The following is a 12809-nucleotide window of genomic DNA, read 5'->3' as shown; positions in this document are numbered from 1 at the left end:
GTATTTGATACACTTATGAAAGTAACAAATGATAAAACAGGAGGGATTTACTTCTTAGGTGCACCTGGTGGTACAGGAAAAACTTTTTTGATTTCATTGATATTAGCAACAATTCGCTCACAAAATAAAATTGCACTTGCACTCGCTTCATCGGGAATCGCAGCAACTTTGCTTGAATGTGGTCGAATAGCCCATTCAGCACTAAAATTGCCATTAAAAATGCAAAGCAACACAACTCCAACCTGCAACATTTCGAAGAACTCTGCATTGGCAAAGGTTTTTTTGCAGCAATGTGAATTGCCAGTGATTCCACGATCAACGCCAGCTGATGAACTCAATGCATGTTTAAAGTCCTCCAATTTGTGGAAACATGTCAAGGTATTACACTTAAGCAAGAATATCCGTGTCAAGTTGCAAAATGGCCAATCTGGACACATATTCTCTAAACAACTCATTGACATTGGTAATGGCAAATTTCCTATAGACACCTTGACTGGTTACATTAACTTTCTTCAAAGTTTTTGTCAGTTAACTCGATCAAAAGATGAACTTATTCAAAAGGTGTTTCCAGATGTTGCTCAAAATTACAGAAACCATGATTGGTTTAGCGAACGGGCTATATTGGCTGCAAAAAACATAGATGTAATTGAATTAAATTTCAAAATTAAAGAACAAATTACAGGCGATTCGAGGATATATAAATCAGTTGATTCGGCTACTAACCAAGATGATGTCGTCAACTATCCGCCTGAATTTTTAAAATCGCTGGATTTACCAGGATTGCCACCTCACAATCTTCAATTAAAGGTTGGATCGGTAGTTGTAATCTTGAGAAATATCAACCAACCGCGTCTTTGCAACGGCACCCGGTTGGCGATAAAAAAATTATTGAACAACGTGATAGAAGCAACTATACTGAAAGTAAAGTATAAAGGAGAACACGTTTTGATACCATGCATCCCAATGATTCCAACTGATGTACCATTTGAATTTAAACGACTACAGTTTCCAGTGCGGCTTGCTTTTGCTATGACCATAAATAAGTCCCAGGGGCAATCATTAGGTGTTTGTGGTATTCATCTAGAAAACCCATGTTTCTCATATGGTCAAGTATATGTTGCCTGTTCCCATGTTGAAAAACCATCAGATTTGTTTGTATATTCACCAGGTAATCAAACAAAAACATTGTGTATCATAAAGCACTACAATAAAAATAAAACAGATTTTTGTTAATAATTATGATTTACTTGATTTACAATAAAGCGATTACTGAAAATACTTATATACGTTTTATTTCATTATTCTTTATTACATCGGTTATTAACCCTATGTTAATAATAATAATAATAATAAATAATTAATAACCTTTATGTTTTGTCATTGAAGCACCCACTTTATAAATATTTGTCACCTTTAAGTTCCCACTATTCCTTTAGATTATTTTTCAATTAGGTTTGAACCTTAAGTTAACCTCTTAGTTTGAAGCCCTCTGGCAGACATCCCAGTCGTGATCTTTAATGGGTCCAAAAGGGTGGCCGAAGTTCGTGGAAGCGAAGATACTTAGGTCACCCGAGCTGACCCTCACACACCGCCCTATCATCATGGTGGCGGTTCTGTTCACGAGAATTAAAGAAATAAACTGCCACATTCCTAATCTATTTGACAGAACGGAGTCTGTCGGGTCCGCTAGTAAATCAAATTAAATCATTTTATAAAAAAATGTAAATAAATCTCACCATTCAAATTACAAAGGTAATTCGCATGTCTTTAAAAAATAATTACCAATTGTTTCAAATCATACGTTTATTTAAAATTCATATTTAAAATGCGTATCGTATGGTTTGGTACCATTTGTAATTATTTTTATGGAACTGCGAATTACCTTATAATTTGAATGGTGAGATTTATTTACATTTTTTATAAAATGATTTTATTGATTGGTACACCACCACATTATAGAGAAAATTGCAGTGAGAACATAATTAAATACAACTTTTCTGAACGTTGGATTGTTCGTGGTAGTCATATTCCTTGGTCATGTGGTGAGATATTAATATAATTATTTAATTCATAAAATTTGTAAACGAATACTTTATTAATATATTATGTTAATTATATATTCTACATACTGCAGCAGTTTCTTTAGAAGCAATGATGCTATTTAATATGAGACGATCTTTTATGGAATCTATTGACAAATGAATTAAAGAAAATGGTGGACATATCGAACACTTACTTTGACAAAAAGTTTAATGTTATTAAGTTTAACTATTGCTTAATTTGGTTTATTAATAAAATATTTTCATTATTACTTTAATTTCATACAAAACGTAAAATGTTTGATGTAAAATTCAATTATTCTGTTATTTTGTCAAATCCTACTATTCTATCCTGCTAATTTATTTATTTAATATTTCTTTAACTATTAACTTTATTGAAATAATTTTATACCAAAATTCAGAAGTATTGATGTTTTTGTCTAATTTTCTTTCGTTGCCTGGAGTAATGGCATTAAATTTGAATTATGTAGTTGATTTATAAAATGCGATTATCTCGAAAGCTGTCGAGTAACATGTATACCTTTTTTTTGATAAAATAATCAGCTACAATAAAGTATGCATCAGATTATAATTTCTGATGCTCAATAGTACCCAGTTATGAATTTTTATACATAAATGTTCACAAACATGAAAGTTATAGTGAAAATTAAAATTTTAATTTTGTACTTTAACACCCTGTATCTTTCTTAATATCAATATTTTATTAAAGCAATTTGACTTAAATCGCAATATTTTAAAGTGTAGAATCTATAGTTTCTTTTTGTACAATTAGTTAAGGACCACCCTGTATATATATATATATATATATATATATATATATATATATATATATATATATATATATATATATATATATATATAAGAATTACTGGATATTAGTGACTGTCAATATAAACAAACAACACAGTTTATTAGGGTTGCAGTCAGAAAATTGGCCGGGATGTTAATGAAACAGTCTTATGACTTTTTGTCTAGCTTTCGGAATGGTTTTATTCCTTTTTCAAGACACTGTAATAAGAAAAAAATGTAAATATTTATAAAATATCACAAATCTTCAGTGCAACTTACTAGTCGTTGAGATTATTTGTAAAAGCATAGACACTCATAACACACATATAAAATATAAAATAGTGGACAAAATACATTTTAAAATTTATGTACAGATAGTAAAAATTTAGTCTGTCATCTAAAGACATCAGGAGTCGATCAATGGTAAAGATATGACTGATCTCAACTTTATATCTCCAACAAAAAGTAACAGTATGCCCATCATTATTTAATAATACTCTAAAAACATCTTTAGAGAGGCCTTTGACGAATCAGATGATGGTATTGCAGTAAATGGCCAACTTATAAACAATATGCAGACGATTCCGTATTGCTGGCAGATAGTGCGCAGGGGCTTCAAAGGATGGATGTGGTGAAACATGTAACAAATACGGCCTAAAACTAAATTGTAAGAAGACAAAATAGTGATCATTAGTAAGAACACCAACATAAACGCCCAAATTACAATAAGCGATACACTGTTAAAAAGAGTGAAGAAAATATTCTATTTGGGCTGCAATATTAAGGATACTTGGGATCATAGCTACGAAATTAAAACTCGTATTGAAAAAGCCAGAAGCTCTTTTAACAGTCTTCGGAAGATTCTTTGCAACTTATCTTTAAGTATAAATATACGCATAAGAATTCTTAGATGTTACGTCTTTAGTGTCCTCCTCTACGGAGTGGAAAGCTGGAGTCTTACAGAAAATGTCATAAAACGATTGGAGCCATTTGAAATGTGGTGCTACCGACGTATGTTGAGGGTCTCATAAGGTAAACGCTCCTATTTTCGACGCTGCCCCAATTTTCGGCAGAAATTCTAGTAGAGGGCAAATGAGAGTTCTAGCCGCACCGTTCGTATACCCCCCACCACCGACCCCCCCACCATTATTATACCCCCTCCAATGGTAAGGTAAGGGGTGAGAGTTCTAGCCGCACCGTCCGTATACCCCCCACCATTGACCCCACCATTTTGTATACCCCCCACCATACCTCATACCCCCCACCACTGACGAGGTCAACGACCGGTCAAGGTCAAGGGGGCAACGACCGGTCAAGGGGTCAATAGCCGGTCAAGGGGCCAATAACCGGTCAAGAGGTCAACGACCGGTCAAGGGGTCAAAGACCGGTCAAGGGGTCAATAGCCGGTCAAGGGGTCAACGACCGGAACGTTACACACGAAGGATAAAAATAACTTTATTTATTTATTAAAGGATAGACAACTTTATTTTTATAAGGTAAAATATGGAAAAAAACAAGAAGTAGGTAAATAGTGAAACAGAATAGTGAAGTACAATAGTGTTCCAAACACGGTAGCTTTATTTGGATAAATTCATTATATAAAATATGTGGTGGAAACAAGATACATTTTACACTCACACCATATTAATTAATGCTAAAAACGCAAATAAAACAATTATTATTAGTACAGAAATGCTTTTATTAAATACATTATACCGTTAATACAATAAAGTCTAAATATAAGATTATTAAGTTTATGATTTACTTGAACCATCTTCAACCATAAAATCAATGTCTTTATCAATAACTTCATTACTGGAAGTATCATCTTCGTTATTTTCTTTTTTTTTCGTATAAAACAGATGGAAGATAGTCTTTTATTCGAATTAAATAACCATCCAACTTTACAACTTTTAGTAACGATACAAATCCATATAAACATATTTGGTTTTTAAGATACAAGTCACAGATTTCAGCACCTTTTTCATATTTTTTAGCTAATTCTGTATAAAATTCTGGAGAATAAGATGATGGACGCACTGCACCATAAATGGCTTCATGAGAAGCATCAAACTCCAGATTTGAAAAAAGTTGGTGTAAGTTTTGAACACCACTTTTTAAATCCGTAACTTCAATTTCGGTAACGTAACACATCCACATTGTAAATACTAGCAGTAAAGCTGAAGAAGAACTGTAGGAATTAGCTCTACAACGTGTTATTAAACAACCGCCCCACCAACAAACTCTCCCACTACGATAAAAAATCCATTTCAAAACTATCTACATAAAATTCATCCCTACCATCATTTTCTGCTTCTGGTAGAAGTAGTTTAGCTTGCTGGATTAAATAATCGAGATTTTTTTGTTGTTGGTTAGGTATAAACGTATCTATTTTGTAATGACCCCACGCTAATGTGTTAATAGTTCCGGGTATAACATATCTCTTATCATCGTGGGAAGTTAAAGCAACCTTATTTTTTAATTCAGTATACATTTCATGTAAATGTGACTTAAATGTATACATTTTACGATAAATCTTTGCATTAGTATTATCAACTACTTGTTTATAATCCGTAAATGTTAAAGATTTATTTATAACGTTTTTGGAAATTCCCTTAGCTTTTTTAAGGTTATCATTGTTACTTAATGTCACACAATAAGCTTTGGCACCAGTACCACAAAAATTTGTAATTGGTTTACCTTTAAACTCATCCTTTAATTTACCAACCACTGATGGTGTTTTTGGTATATTAAAGATATTATCGGCGGGGTAATTAGATGTATCAAATAAATGAAGGTTTTCTTTGATATCGCGGTAAACGTTTTCTGTTTGAATGTGTAAAATTAATGAATCAGTGTCGGTATACAAAAGTGTGGCATTATCTACATATTTAGCTTTAATGTAATTGTAAAAAAAATCATACATACGAATTTTGGATATTTCTAAAATTGAAAAACCGACATATACCGGTTTGTCGTAAATTATTTTTAGGATATTCATTTGAATTGCAACTAAATTATCAGAAAATATTGAAACAGAGTGAAAATTCGGCATACTAATAAACCCTTCAGCACCGACACTCCCAGGCAAGTTTTCCCAGTGGGATAAAAGTTTAATATCAACCCTCTTATCAACGTTTTCCATAGTTTTCCCGTAAATAGAGTTTGTGTAATTTTTATATGTACTTTTATCAAATTCATTATTTGAAGAATTACGTAAATTTGTGTTTAATTCAATATAAGGTTTTAACCACGGTGATTGAGAAAATTCTAGAATTCGATGAATTTTAGTTACCTTTAAACCTTGTTCAGTACACTGTTTCAAATTTCTATAATGGATAATATATTTATTTTTCGGTAACAACGTTAATACAAGCTTGGGATCTTTACTATTAGGAGGAATTAGATTTTCAGGACAAAACGGTAAGTCGTTATGGAAATCATGTAATGTTTCAGGATAAGCTAAATCAACTTCTAAGACATACCCCTTTGGAGATTCATCATCGACTGATAAACAATCAAAATTAGTGATTTCTACATCATCTAACCATCGAAAATCACCATGCGGAAGGAATTGACTCATAGCGTAACCATAAAGGTTTGTAGCATCTAAATAAAGAATATATGAAGTAGGTTTAGAACAATCATAATTCCCACAATACTGATTATTTGCAGCAGCAAATCTAGTGCTACACTGACTTATACCTCCACGTATACCCTTTTTAAAAAAATGGAGCATGTCTATATCCGTCAATAATTCAAGCTGAACATTAGTTTTACGCAACATAGCATCCCAGCTAAGTGATGGAGCTGTTAAATATTGAGCAGGGTCTAATTTATAGTTAAATAAAGAATTATGTCGAAAGTTTTCGAACACATCAGCTAATAATAAAATATCTGATTTTAAATAAACATCTGAGTACTCTCCTAAGGTGTTACAATTAAAAACTTCCCAAACTCGCTTAGCTCGTAAGTACTTTTCATCGGAAATGCCTTCACCTTTTAAAATATCGAAAAATTCTTCTTGTGTGGGTAAAGATACCTCACCAAGTTTTGAAAAGTTATCCAGGTATGAATAAGGGAAAACACCCTTTTGTCGTAACAATCCGAACTCTTCATTTGATCGACAATATTTTTGTAACTCTAGACATTGATTATTATTTAGGGTTTTACTTAAATTATCCAGTGAATGAGGTAGAAATCTGAAAGAATCCACAAACCTTAATTTTAAATATATATTTTGCTCTAAATCACCACGATCAACTAAAAGTAGTTTGGTGAATGATATATATTTTTCTTTAGTCTGTGCAATAACATCAATTTTTTCGTTATTTTGAGCTAATTTTGTTATAAACAGATGTGAATCGTAATTGGTTAAATTATGCATGAAAACAGGTATGAACTTAGGTAATTTGTAATTTAAATTACAAGCGTTATGCGCTGCGCCAGAAAACAACCCTGTTAGATGTGAATGATCTCTAACTTTAATTTCGTTAATATCGAACGGTTTATCACAAATGTGGCAACATTTACTAGTAAAAAATTGTAATTCCTCTTCTGGCGTGAGTTTTTTCATAGGTTTAATATATTTAAGATATTTATGATAAATAGTGTAAACTTTTTCTTCTAGTTTTTGAATAAACTTCTCAACCACGTTGTCACCGCGATAAATGATAAGTTCTGATAAACTGTCATCAAAATAACATTTAACATAAAAACCGAATGAATATGGTGTATGCTGATAGGTTTTGACAGTAAACGAGGAATTATCAGAAGGTGTTGCATATTGTATCGGTTGCAGTATACTTTCAAAATCAGCATATATAACAAACGGAACTTGCATTTGTTTCTGAAAGTTGGAAAATTGTAAGATATTTTCTTTTTGTAAATGTCCATATTTATTGAGAATCATGTTGGTAGTTGGAAGCTTAGTATATACAAAGTTGCAATCGTTGTCTTCATGTTTGCGAAGACGTTCTAAGGATGAGAAAAATTGTAAGCAACCATTGCATAGAAAAGTCTGACCATTATGGCGTGATTTTTGTTTTGATATTAACCGCGATAAATTTTTAATGTAACAATAATGACTATTCCCGTACTCATCAAAAATAAGTAATAGGTTAACATGTGTAGCTTTTTTAGATTTTGTATGGTATAACGGCCCAACGATTTCCAATTGTGTGATATTATTTTTAAAACATTCACTAATCCCAAAAACGTTAATCGAAATATTATTAAGTAATTCAAATTTTGGTATATCTGAGAGTTTCATAGGGAATTCTATATTATGGAACTTTAAGAGACTAGTATAATGCGGATAAGAAGTAGTAAGATTGGATTTACCTGTTGGATCAAAAATTGATGCGTTTACCGCCCAACCAAAACATGCTTCATCTTTATTCATTATATTAATAATTGCTTTCTTCATCTCGATTTGTCGTGGTAACCTGATATATGAAGAAGATCGTAGAGGGTTGTACTTATTAATGTTAACTTCTAATGATTGGATTTGTAAAAGACTCCATCCAGATTCCTTTTCTTGTATTTCCGAAACCTTGGGTAATATCTCCCTAATAAAATCTTGATATGCTTGTTTCAAATTAGTAGAAATAGTAATAATCTGATTTTTTGTATTAAATGATTTTAAATCATAAGTATCTTTTTCAGGTATTGTGTACATAGAGTAAAGTTCGAAATTAACTTTTAACACTTTAAATTTATGTAAATAGTTATGTAGGAGCTTCAAAACGTTACCTTCAATTTCACTAAAAAATTCTAAGTAATCAGTATGATGTTTGTTGCTAGAAAGGCGGTAACTACCGATACGATTTTTAAACGCACTTGATAGTTTCTCAACCCCACTATCATTACTAATAACACTTTTGTGCGAATTACTACGTAAATGTCCTGTTAGCCCTCTCCCAGAAATTTTTTTATAACAATCTTGACATTCGATAACATTGGATGTAGTGGTAACTGGATGAACAATAGATCTAAAGGGAGTTGCTTCTACAATGGTTGAATTGTAATTATTAGCTGATGTAACAACATCTGGGTCATCATTAAGTTTCACCTTTTTCCCTTTATTGAATCGTTCCGGACAACTTTCCCGTTTATGCCTACTTACACTGCTTTTGTTGGATAAAACTTTTAAACAAAAGTTACACTGCATGGTTGTTGACTGAAGCTAGGTGACTGTACGACACAAGAATGAACAATAACGAAAGAAGTGTGGGGTATAAATATAAACTTGTTTTGATTACCGGTTTTAAACTGGAAATACCGGTTTTAAACTAGAAATACCGGTTTTAAACTGGAAATACCGGTTTTATGGTATTATTAGAGTAAATAATTACAAAAATTAACAATATATTCCAAATATAGATAATTACCGCATTTATAAGCAGGGTTAAAAGTAAAATTTAACAAAAAATAGTTTTTTTACCGCTTTTTACCGCTTTACCACTATATGCATAATTTTTTTTAAAGAATAATAACATATTCGTATTCCTGGCATCAATACCTTCCATTAGATTGGTTGAAACGTGATGTAGGACTAAAAAAACGCTTTTTAGCGTTTTACCGCCTTACGCGTTAATTTTTTCTCAAAGTAATAACATATTCGTATTCCTGGCGTCAATACCTTTCATTAGAGTGGTTGAAACGTGATGTAGGACTAAAAATACGCTTTTTAGCGTTTTACCGCTTTACGCGTTAATTTTTTCTCAAAGTAATAACATATTCATATTCCTGGCGTCAATACCTTTCATTAGAGTGGTCGAAACGTGATGTAGGACTAAAAATACGCTTTTTAGCGTTTTACCGCTTTACGCGTTAAGTTTTTCTCAAAGTAATAACATATTCGTATTCCTGGCGTCAAGACCTTTCATTAGAGTGGTTGGAAGGTGGGTGTAGGACTAAAAATAAAGAAAAAAAAAACCTCAAAAATAAAAAAAATATAAAAAAAAAAAAAAAAAAAAAAACTGATGTTTTTTTAACTGAAAACAAACCAACAATAAGTGCAAAGCTGTGCAGACATAAACTCAACTATAGCCGGTCAATACCCTTTCTTTGTTGTCTATGTAGAGGTCATGAAAGAGTATTCTTCATTTGCGAGAGCTTACATCGCCTTCGAGTATTCACCTTTCTTTGTTACAGCAAGTGTAGATCCTGTTTTACCCACCATTTCGCGTTGCTTGGCTTGGGTTCGGTTTGTTGTATATAACCCCGTTTAAGTTATGCAATTTCAAATAGTCTCTTCTGTTCACAATGAAAACCGTACAACGTTCTGCGCGTCGCGAGCCGGGGTTGTTGGCTAAGAAAAGAATTTTATATAATAGTGTGCCAGATACTAAGTTTGAGGAACCGTTAGCTAAAAGACAATTAATTAACACGGTTCCTCCTTCAATCGAGTAGCCGCCGCCGGTGTGTGAAAATTCGATTCCGTCCGCGATCGCACCGCCGTCACCAAGATCGGTCCCGTCTTCGATCTCTTCTCCGGTCTGTGAAATAAGGGATAGGCAGCGTGCACCGTCGGAAGAGAGTGTTGTTTTCGTCGGCGCGAAAAAAATAAGCGAAGCGCAACGCTTAATTTATAAAATAAACAATCAGAAAAAACAAAAAACTAAAGCGACGGTGCACTCCGCGGTTAATGAGAATGTTGTTCAGTCATCCACATTTATTAAGGATGACATTCTTCATGCCGCCGAAGAGGCTGCACGCAAAAATGAAAGGGTGAAGCAAGTAGCGGCGGAGGTGCACGCTCCTCCAAGCACCTCTACAGCCTTCGAGGATATCTCCGACCCTGAAGACGGACCTGATGATGAAAACCACTACAAACCCTCTATGGAGGGTTATCCCTCTATTGGGGATGAACTAAATATATTTGAATGGGGATCACCACCTAAAGAGGGATTGACAGAGAAACCCATGACTAAGGTTCAAGTCTGGGAAAAAAAACTGATAGAGACAGAGCCGTCATTCAGTAAAGTAGTGGCAAGCGCTCTCCAAATCCCTAACAGAGTAAAAGCTCAAAAACAAGCATTTTGTGAGGATTTTAAAGGAGGGCTTGTGTCGGCACTTGAACGTCATCAGGACCGTCTCCAGGACAGTTTGAACAGGAGTTTAAAGGATAGTGAACTCCTTAAGAAAGCTGTCCAAAATATCTTTTTATACGCGGAAAAACTGTCGGAGGCTTTCCACGAAGAGCAACGTCGTCTCATAGAAAATTTAAAAGACACCAAAACTTTCCTGACCAACGCTGTGAGATCGGATTCTGAAGGTGAGAATTTTTATTATAATATGTTGCAACAATTTTACTAACAAAATTTACGCAATGCTAATAATAATTACAATACTGATAATGTTTTTCGTTTGTTACAGACTTGCTCAACAAAAATGCTGGTGGCGATGTCCTGCGATGCTGGGGGACAAGTAAACCGTGAGTTAACCAATTTTTTACCTAACTTTTCCTTTTTATCACTATAATAAAACAGTTTTCCATGAATTTTTACAAACGAAAATTTAATTTATTCTCTATTACGAAATTTTAATTTATTCTTCATTAAGCGGCATCATTAATTTTTGTACAACATTATGATATTTTAATTAGTTCTACATTTTGCTATTTCTTTGTTACAGATCCCACACCGACGACCCTGTATAGCCCACCCCGACGACCCTGTCACCCCGAGCACCCTGTATAGTCAATATTAATTATTTTTAAGTGTACGTTTTTGTAAATAATATTTAGTTTTAGTTGTGTATATATAGTTTATTTAGTTTACTTTTTATTATATTATTTTCGAATATATTGTTTATTTTTAATAAAAAATATATAAAAATATTGTTTTTTTATAAATAATTCACAGCCAACATTTAGTTGTAGATAATTTATTAAGATTAACACCACAATAAACTTAAAAAAGTCTGTTTATTTAACTAAGAAATCTAAAGTTATTTTCAAATATAAATATAAAATACTAAAATACAATATTTATTTATAATTATATTTTAAGAACGACTTCAGATTTCTTAGTTAAATAAATAAACTTTTTCAAGTTTATTGGTGTGTTAATCCCAATAAACTATCTAAATATTAAAATGTTACATCTAGAAACATTTAGAACAATATACATACCTATTCAGTCTTTTTTCAAAAATTTTATATAAACTATAATTATTAAGGTGGAGTATAAATAGTTCAAAAACCAAAAATTTTCAAAAATTTGTTTTTAAATATCACTGTTGAAAAAATTGTAAAATACGTAGAAGAAATACAAGTTTTTAGAGTTTGGTAAATATTATGAATAAGTCGAAAAAACCTACTAAGGCATTTATTTTAAATTTTTGAATGAAACTATTAAAAAGTTTTAATAACGTTTTATTATAAGCACAGTTTTTCCGTTGAGCACTACTAAAACCAACATCATGAACCAAATTATTTATTTGTAAACATGCTAAATGTAAAGGTAAAGCGAAACCTAATTGTAATGTTTTGATTAAGTTGTTTACAAATAAATCATTTGGTTCATGATTTTTGTTGAAAATGAAATGAAATGAAATGAATAAAAATATGTTACAAGAGAGGAGTATTTAAAACTAATATAATATTATTCAATAATTATCAGTTTATTAATTAGTTCGGGTGGTACTATAGCAGGTTCGCAAAACATGTCATTTTTCGATACATCCTCAATCAGTTCGGGTGGTGCTATCACAGGTTCCAAAAACACATCATTTTCCGATACATCCTGAAATTCCACGTCACTATACAATAAACTGTCATTCTCTACATCAGACATGTCACTCTCCGACAAAGAAGATAAGTCCTCTGACAGCTCGAGTGTTGACAAACTCCATACAGATAGATTACAATTCGTAGTAGAATCGCATAGACCATCATCACTAATGATGGTATAATTATCCCAATCTGTACTAGAGTCACACACACCACTCTCT

General features: G+C 32.4%; 2 protein-coding genes across 2 annotated transcripts; one reads left to right on the top strand and one right to left on the bottom strand.

The window, feature by feature from the left end:
* Positions 1–4712: 4712 nt before the first annotated feature.
* On the bottom strand, positions 4713–9252 carry LOC140449624 (uncharacterized). Its single transcript, XM_072542864.1, has one exon. It carries the CDS (start codon positions 9019–9021, stop codon positions 5101–5103), a length of 3921 nt encoding a protein of 1306 aa, XP_072398965.1. The 5' UTR covers positions 9022–9252; the 3' UTR covers positions 4713–5100.
* A 958-nt stretch (positions 9253–10210) lies between these two features.
* On the top strand, positions 10211–11677 carry LOC140449623 (uncharacterized). The gene is made up of 3 exons (XM_072542863.1): positions 10211–11130; positions 11232–11289; positions 11490–11677. The coding sequence occupies exons 1-3, from the start codon at positions 10695–10697 to the stop codon at positions 11512–11514; spliced, it is 519 nt and encodes a 172-aa protein (XP_072398964.1). The 5' UTR covers positions 10211–10694; the 3' UTR covers positions 11515–11677.
* Positions 11678–12809: the final 1132 nt, after the last annotated feature.

Source organism: Diabrotica undecimpunctata, chromosome 9 (assembly GCF_040954645.1).
Source record: "Diabrotica undecimpunctata isolate CICGRU chromosome 9, icDiaUnde3, whole genome shotgun sequence".
Lineage (NCBI taxonomy): Eukaryota > Metazoa > Arthropoda > Insecta > Coleoptera > Chrysomelidae > Diabrotica > Diabrotica undecimpunctata.
Note: the sequence above shows the minus strand (reverse complement) of the source record. Positions and strands in the feature narration are given on the sequence as shown.